The sequence below is a fragment of the Schistocerca nitens genome, chromosome 5, assembly GCF_023898315.1.
Source record: "Schistocerca nitens isolate TAMUIC-IGC-003100 chromosome 5, iqSchNite1.1, whole genome shotgun sequence".
In the NCBI taxonomy this organism is placed as follows: domain Eukaryota; kingdom Metazoa; phylum Arthropoda; class Insecta; order Orthoptera; family Acrididae; genus Schistocerca; species Schistocerca nitens.
In genome coordinates, this window is record NC_064618.1 from 522,428,119 (window position 1) to 522,444,338 (window position 16,220).

General features: G+C 43.6%; 1 protein-coding gene across 1 annotated transcript in view; it reads right to left on the reverse strand.

Annotated features, from left to right (window-relative positions):
* The window catches only part of LOC126259821 (syntaxin-6), a 203,582-nt gene that overhangs the window by 181,652 nt on the left and 5,710 nt on the right, over window positions 1-16,220 (reverse strand). Inside the window, exon 2 of the mRNA XM_049956863.1 lies at window positions 15,742-15,914. Coding sequence (XP_049812820.1) covers window positions 15,742-15,914 — 173 coding nt within the window. The remainder of the gene's footprint in view (window positions 1-15,741; window positions 15,915-16,220) is intronic.

The following is a 16,220-nucleotide window of genomic DNA, read 5'->3' on the forward strand; positions in this document are numbered from 1 at the left end:
TCCTGCGCATGTACGCTGACATCAGTATGGGATATGATCACCATGCACACGTACACAGACCGCACAACGGGTTGGCATACTCTGGATCAGGTGGTCGAGCATCTGCTGGTGTATAGCCTCCCATTCTTGCATCAGTTCCTGTCGGAGCTCCTGAAGTGTCTAAGGGGTTTGAAGACGTGCAGCGATACGTCGGCAGAGAGCATCCCGGACGTGCTCGATGGGGTTTAGGTTTGGAGAACAGGCAGGCCACTCCATTCGCCTGATATATATTCTGTTTCAAGGTACTCCTCCACGATGAAAGCTCGGTGGCGCCGTGTGTTATCATCCATCAGGAGGAAGGTGGGACCCACTGCACCCCTGAAAACGCGGACATACTGGTGCAAAATGACGTCCCGATACACCTGACCTGTTACAGTTCCTCTGACAAAGACATGCAGGGGTGTACGTGCACTAATCATAATCCCACCCCACACCATAAAACCACGACCTCCATACAGGTCCCTTTCAAGGACACTAAGCGGTTGGTTTATGGTTCCTGGTTCACGCCAGATGAAAACCCGGCGAGAATCACTGTTCAGACTACACCTGGACTCGTCCGTGGACGTAACCTGGGACCACTGTTCCTATGACTATGTACTCTGTTCTTGACACCAGGCTTTACAGGCTCTCCTGTGACCAGGGGTCAGTGGAATGCACCTTGCAGGTCCCCGGACGAATAAACCATGTCTGTTCAGTCGTCTGTAGACTGTGTGCCTGGAGACAACTGTTCCAGTGGCTGCGGTAAGGTTCCGACAAGACTACCTGCAGTACTCCGTAGCCGTCTGCGGGCACTGATGGTGAGATATCGGTCTTCTTGTGGTGTTTTACACTGTGGGCGTCCCGTACTGTAGCGCCTGGACACGTTTGCTGTCTCCTGGAATCGTTGCGATAATCTTGAGATCACACTTTGTGGCACACGGAGGGGCCGTGCTACGACCTGCTATGTTTGACCAGCCTCCAGTCGTCCTAGTATTCTATCCCTCATAACGTCATCAATATGTGTTCTTTGAGCCATTTTCAACACACAGTCACCATTAGCACGTCTGAAAACCTCTGCACACTTACTCGCTGCACCGTATTCTGACATGCACCAACACACCTCTGCGTATGTGGACTGCTGCGAGCGCCACTGTGCGACGACCGCAGGTCAGATGCACCGCATTGTCATACCTCGAGGTGATTTAAACCCAGAAACCACCCACCAGAGCGTTGTTTCACCTTGTATCAGCATTATCCTTAATTTATGAGCATGAGTGTACTTCTGACAAACATCTCACATATCCAAAAAGCGGAGACATTTATTTTGCTATGAATCCTCGGCACCACTTGTGTTAATGCTTAAATGGACCCTGAAAGATCTGGCTCTTCTGATCAAGGGGAACTGATACATCTACTCTTGTATCACACCTCTCCCTTTGGTGTGCTTAATTGCTTGCAGCTTATCGTACGCCTTTCTGGCAACGCAACTGCCGCACTAACAAGCATTTCCGTTTCGAAACTTACACGTCGTACTTTCCCAGGATAAGATACTAAAGAGAAATTTAAAAGTGGTCATTTTTGCGCTTACAGTCCTAATTTTTATTACAGTTTTTGCCACTGGCTAAGTTCGACGTTAGCGCTTTTGTCAATAAGAAACACACAGCATTACAGAATATTACGTACAGAGGTAGATCAGACATATGGAAACATCAAAAACACAACACTTTATCATGTCTAATAAGGCGTAGAAAGCCCGTTAGGATTAAAAACAGCTTCAAGTTGTTTCGGAAATACAGGTCCTATATGCCGGTTTCAAAGGAACCTTACACCATTCTTCCTTCAAAATTGGGGCAAGTTCAGGTAATGATGATGGAGGTGGATAGCGACCGCGCATCCTTCTCTCCAAAATGGCCACAAAGGTTCAATAATATTGAGACCTGGTGACTGTTGGCCAGGGGAGATTAGAGACAGTTCATCTTCGTTCTCACAAAGCCAGTCGTGGGCGATGTGAACTCTGGACAGGGTCCTTGTCTTGGATTATCCACATAAAGCATTCACGCATTGAGCGCATTGCACAGGTGCCGTCCGTGGTCAAATACAACAGCGCAACCTGAAGGGGGTGGCTAGCATCTGCATTTATGTTAAAGCATGCATTTCCATACTTCTCTCCAAACCCTACAGATCCCCTATGAAAAACAATATCACTGTCCGTAATTGATGATTACGATCATCTCAAGGGTTTTTTTCACATGACAACTACGTGGTGGTAGTAGGAGCAATAAAACGCATTTACTAATGATAACAACAACAGGCGAGAAACGGCCAATAAATTGGTCATTGCCTCACGTGTGAGACTCCTCTACTAGCCTCGTGAAAATTGCGTGTATTGTCTCGAATTCAAGGGAGGTAATTATGCCTTTGTACTTAGGAAATTGCCGGCCGGGGTGGCCGAGCGGCTCTAGGCGCTACAGTCTGGAACCGCGCGACCGCTACGGTCGCAAGTTCGAATCCTGCCTCGGGCATGGATGTGTGTGATGTCCTTAGGCTAGTTAGGTTTAAGTAGTTCTAAGTTCTATGGGACTGATGACCTCAGAAGTTAAGCCCTATAGTGCTCAGAGCCATTTGAACTTATGAAATTGAATTCGGGAGGAGAGGGGTTCAAATCACCGTCCCGCCATCAACATTTAAGTGTTCCGTGGTTTTCTTGACTCGTTAAAAGGCAATTCCGCGTGCTTCCTTCTAATAGGGCACTGACAATTACATTCTCTCTTTGCAGCTAGACAACACAGATAGTCCTCTTCTTTTTTCCTTTGGCACAACGGTACTTGTGTCATCTATGAGCAGTAAAATTGTGCAAGTAGCACTGAACATCAACCACACTAAAATATCCGTCATGCTTCATTGCAGGGCACAGAACCATGATAGCTAAGGATGAAGACAGAAATTGGGAATAGGCATAACTACAGAAAGACCAGGACAAATATTTCCACTTTGTGTAATGAATAGCAGCTCTCTTTACTTGTGGATATTTGCAAGATAATACTTATAAGAAAGAGAAAGAATCCGATAGTACCGGATTAGAATATTAGGGGCGAACTTCTTGAGAACGCCGCATCTTACAGGGACACTACTAAGAAGCGACATGAAATTTGACGATCACGTGAAATCAGTATTCGGGAAGGTGAATGGAAGAAGTAAGATTTATTGGAAGGGTTCTGGGAAAGTGCAATGCACCTGTAAGGGAAATCTAGATCACTGTTCCAGCGTTTGAAGTCCTTACCCATTTTTCTCTCGCTCAATACGTGAATGGAATAAGACAGAAGATCCTCATACTGGTACGCAGTACCCTCCGCCATGCACTGCACACTTGCAGAATCATATCAGACGTACATCAGGACAGCCTGTCCAGCTGATACCTTGCCGAGAATCTACACACCTGCCGCAAACGGAAAATGCAAATTCCACGCGCTTTTCCATTGAGGTGTAACACGTTTGAATGAGACAATAATAGGAAACTCAAGGGCAAATCCGAGACAAGGAAATAGTCACGCTTGCTTGCTTTCCGTGTCTGCAGAAATCCCATTCTCTTGAGCAACTGGTGTTCCGCGGAGCGTATCGTTTCCGCGACCCATATATCAAGTAGCCTTCGCGTGGAGTACAACGCGGTTGAGGTGCTTGAGATACCACACAACGCCGCCAACTAGTCACTTACGACTGGTCATCGTACACGATGAAGGACTCAAAGGGAATATCTAAAATTGCTATTGCGTTGCCCAGTACCGAGGAAACACTTTCCCAAAGGACAAAAAAAAAAAAAAAAATGGTTCAAATGGCTCTGAGCACTATGCGACTTAACTTCTGAGGTCATCAGTCGCCTAGAACTCAGAACTAATTAAATCTAACTATCCTAAGGACATCACACACATCCATGCCCGAGGCAGGATTCGAACCTGCGACAGTAGCGGACGCTCGGCTCCAGACTGTAGCGCCCAAAGGACAGGCAGGCCTAAGTCTCAGTGTCACTAACAGTGGTTGCTATACGCCAGTTTTCGTCGTTCTCTCTTTATTCACCGTCCTATAGACGAAAGATTCGTCTGTTCAGATGATAAAAAAAGAACGCGAGTGTGGCCTTTCCTAAATAAACAGTTCAGTCATCAGCCTGATTTCATGATGGAAAAAAGTTTCTGGGTAGCGCCGCTACGTCTGAATTTACGAGTTCAGCATTTTACCAGAGAATCATGTGGTTAGCGGAGAAAACAACATCGCCACAGATGAACATTTGATAGACTTTCAGTAATAGTAAAAAATTTGTTAATGTACATCTCGGACCATTTTTCCTCGCCGAAATGCTGCGCGTTTCTTTCGAATCTCCCACATTTCAACGGCTGACAGAAGTAAGTATTACGCCCCCCTACGAAGAAGATGTCCACGTAATTACCTACTGATTATTCTCCAACAGTAAGTGACAGTGTTGTTAAGACATCAAATTGCAAATTCGCTGCAGCGTCCCAAATGATTCACTTACAGCGAAAACTAAAATAGGCGAATAAATTGCGAAGTGCGTTTCTATTATAAATGGAGAAGGTTCAGTGAGTTTCTAGGTACCGTACTGGGAATACACTAAAATGCATGTCGGAGAATTCTCGGCATAAATGTGAAGGTAACGGCAGAGTTGTGCCCCGTAATCCTACTAAATATTATTCGTCAAACAAAAATAAAACTTAATGTTAATCGAACAATAACATATCGCCAAACGTACAAAAAGCTGCGGCAAATCGCCAGTAGACCTCAAAGTTCGAAATAATGGCAAATTAGTCTACAACTAACGTCGAAGTCGATTTGCTATAAATATTAGACCTCATGCATAGGCCTACCTATAGTCTGTGTTCCCATACATCATTCGCAAATGGCACAAATTGGAGAAAGGGGGGCCTGATAGTGGCATCATGAGTAGCCTACTCGCTACCTCACACTTGAAAGCGGCTTGCGTGGTTTGGATGTAGATATGCTTATTCGCATCAAATTTCATACTGACCTTCTCGGGAATGTTTCGTGGAAATGTTTTCATCTTTGATGATGAAGTCCACACACTGGAGCAACGTGGTCGGGATGGGCCGAAATGAATGCTTGGTGTGGGTTAAATCAGATTACCTTAAGCTTTCCTTGCAGTGAAACGCTGCAACTGGTGCTACGTACAATTCACGGGAAATACAATCCAATGTCCGTGCAGCAGCAAGGAGTGTGGGCACAAGAAGCGCATTCTCAGCCATATTACTTGCTACCCAACAAGATGTTTCAGCAAGATGCATCTTTTCTTACTCCATCGAAGTATTGTTCACAAACCGAAAAAAAAACCGTAAAATTCTTCTGCGTCTATTAGAAAAATAGTATCTGACCATTCAATTTGAATATTCCTTGGATGATGAATTCGCAAAACATTTGATAACTTCTTATCAGAAAACCTGTTCTGCACTGTAGTTACTGTTCTTGGTACTCTTTTTCTACAAGAGACAAAAGTGAGTTTTGTCCGCAACTCTGTACAGAACTTACATTTATGGCGATAAATGTATGTTCCAAACGCAGATAAAATTCCTGTTTTTGAAATATAATGACAGCGCAAAAGACTTGTTAAACAATAAATAACTAACAGGTGTTGTGCTAGAAATGTAAAACAGTAATTATATGTGAGGATCACTCAAAGTTCTGAGAAAGTAATTCAAATTCCTGGAGTTAGGAAATTTGCACTCGCATATTCTCAAATTATTCTGGAGATGATATGCAGGAACAAATAATCTCAAACCACTTAGTGAGGGGCCACAATACGTCTCTTTAGATGGAGTATTCAATAATGATTTGTAAGCAGACACCCACTTCCGAGGACTCAAATCGATGCTGATAATGGCTTGTCTTGTTATGGACAGTACTGAGAGGATGACATGGGACCTGGACTTAGTTTTGAGATGGGTGCGGAAGGGTGTCGACTCGGGTGTTCTCAAGGAATGCTTCTATTTTGGCCGCTCTGTGAGCAGGCTGCCTGTCGTGAAGAAACTACGTCCCACATCAGCTTGTCTTTCGCCCCTTACCTCGGAACCTCGCTCCAAAATACCAGTTTGACAAAACTGTCCAACATTTTTTCAGTTGCGATTGAAGGTGTGTATCCACCTTCCGCGAACGTATGCAAACTAATTCGGCCCACACGAGACAAAGGTCTCTTCCCATGCTTCTGATCGGTAGAATCATATATGGCCTCCAGATGACGAAAATCAACCATATCCTTCCAGAATAAAAACTATCGAGCCACAATTAACAGCTCCCAACACTCACCCTTCTGTTACTGAGTTATTTGTTGCAGTACCTATAGACATAAGAGTTTCTATGTATAACGTCTATCGTGGTAAGAAATTTAAGACGGTCTGTGGCCAATGCCTCAAAATAAACATGATGTGCTGGCAAAGTCTAACGGGCGTCCTTACTAGATCCACACGCAAAGCCCCCCATTTCTCGGCTCCATGACATACCAAGCACAACAATGAAGAACTTTTGCAGCGCATTTGTAAGTCGCACAAGAGCGAATTTCGGAATAAATGATTAGACTGTATTATGCTCTCATGTGTCCACCTTACATGTTTAACGATGGACCGGAATACAGTTCTCAAAACTCGCAAATTACCTGTTGCAAAAGGCAAGGACAAGACCTCCTAATATACAGCGACAGAAACAATTTCCGGAGTAGAGGCATATTTACCAACATCATATTTCACTTATTAATGGGAAGATTAATTTGGGTGTTTCCACTAGTTATACCGGAGGTTGCGTACGCACTGAAACTCCGCTCGCTTGTTAGTTAGTACCTTCACTCATGTGGTTGCCACCGTTCCGATCATTCTTCCAGATGTTAAGAACATTCTTTCGCTCAAAAGGCTGGAAAGTTGCACAGGTCACGCCAATATTCAAGAAAGGTAGTAGGAGTAATCCACTAAATTACAGGCCCATATCATTAACGTCGATACCCAGCAGGATCTTGGAACATATATTGTGTTCGAACATAATGAATTACCTCGAAGAAAATGGCCTATTGACACAGGGTCAACATGGATTTAGAAAACATCGTTCTTGTGAAACACAACTAGCTCTTTATTCACATGAAGTGTTGAGTGCTATTGACAAGGGATTTCAGATTGATTCCGCATTTCTGGATTTCCGGAAGGCTTTTGACAATGTACCACAAAAGCGGCTTGTAGTGAAATTGCATGCTTATGGAATTTATGGAATATCGTCTCAGTTATGTGACTGGAATTGTGATTCCCTGTCAGAGAGGTCACTGTTCGTAGTAAAGTCATCGAGTAAAACAGAAGTGATTTCTGGCGTTCCCCAAGGTAGTGTTATAGGCCCTTTGCTGTTCCTTACCTATAAAATGATTTGGGAGACAATCTGAGCAGCTGTCTTATGTTGTTTGCAGATGCCGCTGTCGTTTATCGACTAATAAAGTCATCAGAAGATCAAAACAAATTGCAAAACGATTTCGAAAAGATAACTGAATGGTGTGAAACTTGGCAGTTGACCCTAAGTAACGAAAGGTGTGAGGTCATCCACAAGAGTGCTAAAAGGAATCCGTTAAACTTCGGTTACGCGATAAAACAGTCAACTCTAAAGGCCGTAAATTCAACTAAATACCTAGGAATTACAATTACGAACAACTTAAATTGGAAGGAACACATGGAAAATGTTGTGGGGAAGGCTAACCAAAGATTGCGTTTTATTGGCAGGACACTTAGAAAATATAACAGACCTTCTACAGAGACTGCCTTCACTACGCTTGTCCGTCCTCTTTTAGAATACTGCTGCGCGGTGTGGTATGCTTACTAGACATGATTGACGGAGTACATCAAAAAAGTTCAAATAAGGGCAGCACGTTTTGTATTAGCGCGAAATATGGGAGCGAGTGTCACTGATATGATACAGGATTTGGGCTGGACATCATTAAAACAAAGGCGTTTTTCGTTGCGACGGAGTCTTCTCACGAAATTCCAATCACAAACTTTCTCCTCCGAATGCAAAAATATTTTGTTGACACCGAGAAGCGATCACCACAATAAAATAAGGGAAATCAGACCTCATACGGAAAGATATTGGTGTTCATTCTTTCCGCGTGCTATACAAGATTGGAATAATAGAGAATTGTGAAGGTGGTTGGATGAATTCTCTGCCAGGCACTTAAATGTGATTTGCAGAGTATCCATGTAGATGTAGATTGCATACGTTTAATAATGCGAGGATGTAGGGCTTTATACAACACGAAGATGAACTTGTACGTAGGTCACGCGACTGATCAAACATGCTACGTATTTACTCCATTAAGATTGAGTAAAGCTTTTCTTTATGGCGCAACTAGTGCTGAGAATTCACTCTAGTATTAAAATATCACAAGGATCACTTCTTGTGAAGCAGGCAACAGTGACATCTGAGAATCGAATTCTTGAAACTAATTGTCATAAAGAAATATTTTAGTGGAGGCTGCCTGGAATAGACAAAGTTTCCAAATATGAGATTGGTTATAGTTACTTATAGGTGAAGAGCATATACATAATACGCTTAATAGCCTACGGTACATTCCTTATTCAAGATGGAGGAAGAGTATTAGAAGACAGATCTGTCAATATGCAGGTGACTGAAGACTGAGTGCCATTTCATTTGGACAGAAACGAGAGAAAGATGTCGGGGTTATCAATATATCATCCCTATCTTTGCCTGAGGCATTCTGGGAAATTCCTCCCCCTGGATACGAAAGGAAGGACGGAAAATTAACGAAGACGTCATTAGAATCGAAGCAAAAGCTCGAATTGGGAGAGGAAGTCAGCCGTGGCTTTTGAAATGATCTTAACAGGGTTAGGGAAATCACGGAAACCTAAATCAGCCTGGCTGGACAAGGTTACGAACCACCGTTCTCGCGAGACCGAGTCTAGTGTGCTGCCAGTGCACCATCTCACTCTGTTCCGGATGCGAGTTCGATTCGTAAACAAGTGAAACAACTCGCCTGGTTTCACAGATGCCTCCAAGATTAGGAAGTTCGCAATATCGGAGCAGAATTACACAAACTTTTTACCGATAATTACAAATCCTACAAACCCAGAGTGAACTGTAAATGTACGAGTTCGCTGTAAGAATTTCACGAGGAGTAGCCACACGGGGAAACTTTAATGAATAAAACACGAGTATAGAGTTTAGCTACGTGAGACAGAGCTAGCATTAAAAACTAGAAATCAGCTATCGACATTTCTACTTTCATTCACCATCACAGCTGCTCTCCTTCCGCTACAGTATTTTGTAAGTTGACAGTCTTTAGCGATGAGGCTCTTCCCATACACAGTTCATTTACATGTACTGTGACAAAATTTTTGTGATAACGAGTTATCGTTTCGATACTTGGTCTTTCCACGATTCCACTTACAAATTAATATTCACTAAAACAGTCTGTTTTCATGTCCCTTCACGCATTTTAAAACATTTTAAAATATGAGGAAAAGCCTACAATGGAAATACAGAGTGGCGAGGAGACGAAACTTCACGGGTTGAGAGGTACACTATGTGATCAAATGTATCCGGAAATCTGGCTGAAAATGACTTACAAGTTCGTGGCACCCTCCATCGGTAATGCTGGAATTCAACATGCTGTTGGTCCACCCTTAGCCTTGATGATAGCTTCCACTCTCGCAGGCATACGTTCAATCAGGTGCTGGAACGTTTCTTGGGGGAATGGCAGCCCATTCTTCACGGGGCGCTGCACTGAGGAGAGGTATCGATGTCGATCGGTGAGGCCTGGCACGAAGTCGGCGTTCCAAAACATCCCAAAGGTGTTCTACAGGATTCAAATCAGGACTCTGTGCAGGTCAGTCCATTACAGGGATGTTATTGTCGTGTAACCACTCCGCCACAGGCCGTGCATTATGAACAGGTGCTCGATTGTGTTTAAAGATTCAATCGTCATCCCCGAATTGCTCTTCAACAGTGGGAAGCAAGAAGGTGCTTAAAACATCAATGTAGGCGTGCTGTGATAGAGCCACGCAAAACAAGGGGTGCAGGCCCCTCCATGAGAAACTCTACCACAACCATAACACCACCGCCTCCGAATTTTACTGTTGGCACTACACACGCTGGCAGATGACGTTCACCGGACATTCGCCATACCCACACACTGCCATCGGGTCGCCACATTGTGTGCCGTGATTCGTCACTCCACACAACGTTTTTCCACTGTTCAGCCGCTCCTTACGCTCCTTACACCAGGCGAAGCATTGTTTGGCATTTACCGGCGTGATGAGTGGCTTATGGCAGCCTCTCGACCATGAAATCCAAGTTCTCTTACCTCCTGCCTAACTATCATACTACTTGCAGTGGATTCTGATGCAGTCTGGGTAGATGTCTGCCTATTACGCATTACGACCCTCCAACTACCTGCTGTGTCTGTCAGTCAACAGACGAGGTCGGCCTGTAAGCTTTTGTGCTGTACGTGTCCCCTCACGTTTCCACTTCACTATTACATCGGAAACAGTTGACCTCGGGATGTTTAGGAGTGTGGAAATCTCGCGTACAGACGTATGACAAGTGACACCCCGTCACCTGACCACGTTCGATGTCCGTGAGTTCCCCCCCCCCCCCCAAATTCTGCTCTCTCATGATGTCTAATGACTACTGAGATCGCTGATACGGAGTACCTGGCAGTAAGTGACAGCACAATGCACCTAATATGAAAAGCGTATGTTTTTGGGGGTGTCCGGATACTTTTGATCACATAGTGTACGTGATGTTATCTCTCTGATTACAAAATCGAGTCAAAGTGACAAAGAATTCGGCAGTATAAGCCCACATATCAATAAGACTTTGCGTTCTCTCAGGCGTAGATGCACACACTGACTAGGTTGGGACAGGTGTCAATGCTGTCGCATCCTCTGTTGAAGCAAGCTGGCCCGCAACTGTTTTAACTGATCCTTGATATCCTGGATACAGGCACTAGGGCGGAGTTTACGACCCAGCTGGTCCCACACATTTTCTATTGGGGACATATCTGGGGATCTTGCTGACCACGGTAGTACCTCAACATCACGAACACAATAAAGACACGTGCCAAGTGTGAGCGCTGTACTGTTGAACAATGGCACCACGATATTAACGCATGAGAGTTAACACATGAGGATACAGGACGTCCGTGACATACCATTGTGCTGTCAGAGTTTCCTCAGTCACTATCAGACGTGACCTGAAATCATACACAATGGCACCCCACACCGTGACGGCAAGAGTACCACTGCCGTGCCTCTATGAAACATTGGAAGGATGGGACCTCTCCACAGCCGCCGCCGTACTCGCTGACGACGGTCATCCGTAATAATGTAGAGCCACAATTTATTGCTGATCACAATGCAACGCCACTCATCAGCTGCCCACGCTTCGTGATTGATTGATTCATTGAGAGTGTTTATGGGACCAAACGGCAATGTCATCAGCCCCGCGATTCCGAAGGTACTGTCTGCTAAAAGTAGACGAATCCAGTCAGGGGAGTCAAATTATAAACAAATGAAGTTAAAATACGCATAGTAAAAAGCATAGAAGGCGAGTCCAAATCTAAAAACTGGAAAAAAGGGCGGTCTTTCCATGGGGGAGTGGTCATGGAGGTACAGACCTCAAGACCTGAAGAGAGATCCCAACCACAACCACCCTGCCCCTGCTCCCGAAGTAAAGCAAAACCTTATATCTGGAAATAAAAACCACTTTGAGAGAGGAAGCTGAGGACCAGTTCAACCATCCGTGAATCGTCTGCTAATATTAAAATTAAGGTATCGGGAAGACTAGACTTAGCACGAAGGGCCAAAAGAAGGGGATATTCCAGCCATATGTGGGACACAGTCAGTCTGGCTCCACACCCACACTGCAGGAGTGGTTCGTTACGCAGGAGGAAACAATGGGCGAGCCTGGTATGACCAATGCGTAGACGGCATAAAACAGTGGACTCCTACCGAGAGGAGCGGTCCACGCATCCTGGTCACGGCATCGCTCAAAACGCAGCGGTCTGTGTTGTAGTGTTAACGGCAGCCTAAACATGCTAGTTCCCGACCAATGGTACGGGAATATACAATGTTGCTGGCAGTCCACTACTTGTTCTCGGATGGCAAGAGCTGATGTCAAGAGGTTATGATGTGCTTCGTGCACGGTATGGCGATCCTACCTCGTCAAGATTAGACATGGTCGATTGGAGCATCGACGACGACTATGCCGACCCTTACGTTCCCCTAAGTTCCAACATTGGGCCACCAACACATCCGAATGTCCCAGAAAGATGGCTGCTACACGATTGGGCCAGTAGGCCAAATGGAGACCCCCAATGCGGCATTTTCCACACTCTGTCCGGTGCTGATAATGCTGTCTAACACGAGTACGCGGCATCTGGGTCCTTCGCAACTGTCATTGAACGCCTAACGCTTTCATGCGCCTCCCATACCCTACGAGAATGGCAACAGCACTAAAAACGAACAAAACTAATGTTCTCTGGTGGCGGTTCTACCTGTCACACGGAACTACAATTGTAATAATTTACTTAGACTTCAAGGGTATGTACGTGTACGAAGTTACATTATCATCCAACCATGTCTTCGGGGTGCTTGACTTTTTTCGTCAGCCGTGTATACTCTCTGTGATTCTAGTTGTGTTGATAAATCATAAATCTTTAACAAAGACACTTTCTTCAAGGTTACAAAACGTCATCGATTGCTGGTGTTTCCTCGCGTGTTGAAACGTTTTAGTATAGTAAGTTGTAAACACAGACATTAATTTCATGTTAATGCAATCTTGGTACGTTATTTTACGAAAGTTTATTTTGACTTGTTTGTGAAAGATTCCAAGGGAAGTCTAGGAGAAATATTTTATTGGTGTTGTATACTACGAACCCAAACCCACCTCCCCGCCGAGGACGTTAACGCACTACAGCATGCTGGCACTCGACTCAGAAGTAGCCAATTTTATTAATGATAGCGGAAGATACATTCAGCAGATTTGGCCCGTAGAGGTAAGACAGGTGGCGGCGCAGCAAAGTTGTTTATCTTTAAAAAATGGGGGCAATGACCGTTCTTGGCTGCCAAATCTCTTCGCAGTGTCCCATCGAGTGGGAGCATGCTACACTGTTGATTGTGATCCGTTCGAATGGAAACGTTAATCTCAGTGCCACGCTTGGTGTTATTCTAGAGGAGTAACTAAGCTATGTGCCGCCTCCGCGTTTCACAGTTTTGCTTCCTCTCACCCAATACATCCACCACACGTCACAAGGAACTCTACATATTACTGATTGTGATAAGACAACTTCAAACTAACTCTTGCCCACGATGGAAAAGCGAGATTCCTGTATCTGACCCAAACGCTCAGTACTAATTTTTGAATACAATGAATTAAATACGATCAACTCCGTGTTCTGAATTTGTGAGTAATCCCCCACCCCCGAAAGACAGTACGACTAGTTAGTAGTACGATAAACAGATTGACACGCTGATGTAAATTATATTTTCACGCGCGACTGCCGTCCCCTGTGAAGAGACTGCAGGGGAGGTCCCAAAGCGTTAGCACATAATCAAATGCAATTTTTAGGTTTCGGAACGTCATTTCCCTGTTCTCTAGTTTGCATCGAGCAACTACATACAACAGCAACGTGAATGAACACAGACTGGTTTGACTAGTGAGAGGATACGGAACAAATGCTGCAAAATTTAAACTGACAGACGCTCAAAAGAAAAAGAAATAAACCAAATATCTATGAAAGCATACTCTGAAAGTTCTGAGATTTGCTTGCCACATAGAAGTCAATGAATGTCTTTGAACCTCTTACATATTGTTCCTTTAGGAACAGTGAGAATAGAATTATGCTTCCAGAAGGTTGCTTTACCCTTGAATCAAAATAGACGAAACTTCAACTGCCCCTATCCTCCGTAGACAAAAAAATACTTCGAACTTTAATCCTACTCTGCTACGCAAGTAGACGTATCACCTCGAAGAAAGGCGGAGCATATAATGGATAATGATTAGTAGCAAGTACATTCAGAACCATTCATCGTGAAATCTCAAAACTATTTCCATCATCAATCAGTGCTTCGGTATGTAGACTGGAACTGAATGGTCAAGAAGAGCTCCTAAGAAGATGCAAACACGGGAAACAATATAATAAGTTCGAGAACTATTCAGTAACCACCACACCACACAGTTTTCACTTTGGTTGGCGAAACGAAATGCGAACATTTCAGCAGTGGTGGTGGGGGTGGTGGATTTAGGGGAGGGGACCGAACAACGAGATCATCGGTCCCATCGGATTAGGGAACGATAGGTAAGGAAGTCAGCCGTGCCTTTTTCAAATGAACCATCCCGGCATTTGCCTGAATCGATTTAGGGAAACCACGGAAAAACTACATCAGGTTGGCCGGACGCGGGTTTGAAGCGACGTCCTCCCAAATCAGAGTCCAGTGTGATAACCACTGCGCCACCTCGCTCGGTGAACATTTCAGCTGTAGGAATATAATGTCCGCTTCCGCATCTCATTTCAGTTCACAACATATTCGTAATGGCTCGAACATAGAAATCGATTATGGTAGCGAGAATGGATGATTAATTATTTCCTACTGTCATGCAGCAAAAATTTTGTCATTTTATGACTGCAGAGTACTTTGCGGCTCCTACAAATGTTTTCCGTACAACTTCCAACGTCCTGCTATACGTCAGATAAACTGGATTAAAAACTGGCGACAATGGTCCGTCCGCTGTATGGATCGTTAACTGCTACATTATGTCCCGTGCACATCAAAGATAAAAGAAAAAAAGCAGTAAAAGCAAGTGACGCTTTTGAAAACAATTACACTTAAGATTCTCTCCACCAGGTCGTCCTCTTCTCTCGTCTTCTGTTCTCTATTCTTTACTACAGTTTTTCGTTTAGATGTTCCGTCGTCGCGAATCAGACGAGAAGACGGTTGGAAAGTGTCTGGCGTTGACTGGAGACAAAACTTGCACGCTGTGCTCTGAGGAGACGACAGAATACTTAAAATTAGTACGCCGATATTAAAAACTCGTTATCATTCAACTATTTCGCTTGGTCTTCGAGAGAGTGATATGAGTCTATTCTCTTTATTTATTGGTCTGTCTTTCTCGATTATTCATGTGTCTACGTACTGTCATTCAACTTGTGGCGCTATGACGGTATTATGCATCAACAGTATTTTTTCTGTTCCATTTCTGTCACCCCATACAATTAACGCCGCACACTGGCAAACACCAAGGGTAAGCTAGCTGCAAACTACAGAGTCTCTAGTCACCATAGGAAGTCGTACAATATTTAAAGACCATAAATGAACTATAATTTTGCACACAATGATTGTCTAAACAATCGCCTCAGGTATCGCTATTCTTCCGTTGAAATATTATACGCTTAACCGCGGTTAATAAGAGGAAACACCGTTTTTCAAATCTTTCACAAAAGAATGTGGTATACTGTATTGCAAGACGCAATATAAAAGAATTTTTTCGAGGTTAGTTCAAAAGATCTCGTCACAGCTTGGATGCGACGTTTGTGGCAGAAGAGAAAACGCTATTCGGACATTAGTAATTCTCGCACAATAAAATTAATTATATGAAAAAGGAAGGCTGTATACTAATACTATTTCACGTTGCCAAAAAACTTAATTCATTCAAAAAGGATATCAATAGTATCTTCCAAATCTTCTAGATCCCATTCAATGCTGCGAAGCGCATTTCGTAGTTCTGTTGTAGTCCATTCCAATTCATCTTTTGATACACTATTACCTGGGTCATCATGTAGCTCAAGCCAACGACGATACAATCCTCTCGTTTTGTTTAAAGCTTTGCATACTTCACTGTAATAAATAACTTTATTAAACAAAACATGGACAATATATCATGTACTACTAAGGTAAAAAATATATATATATTAAGGCAATGACAAATATGTTCACTCCTGTCAATCTATACTTAAATCAGTTTTAGCTACTCTGTTCATTTACTTTCTTGTTTCACAGTGCTATTAAGATGTTTTTCCGTATTATAAATTTTGTGGCCTGAACATTACAGAACTATTTAAGTTCGACCTTTTTTATAGTTTGATTACAATAATGCTTTCAATATTGATAAAGTATTAATGAAACAGTGTGCTACAAGTAACT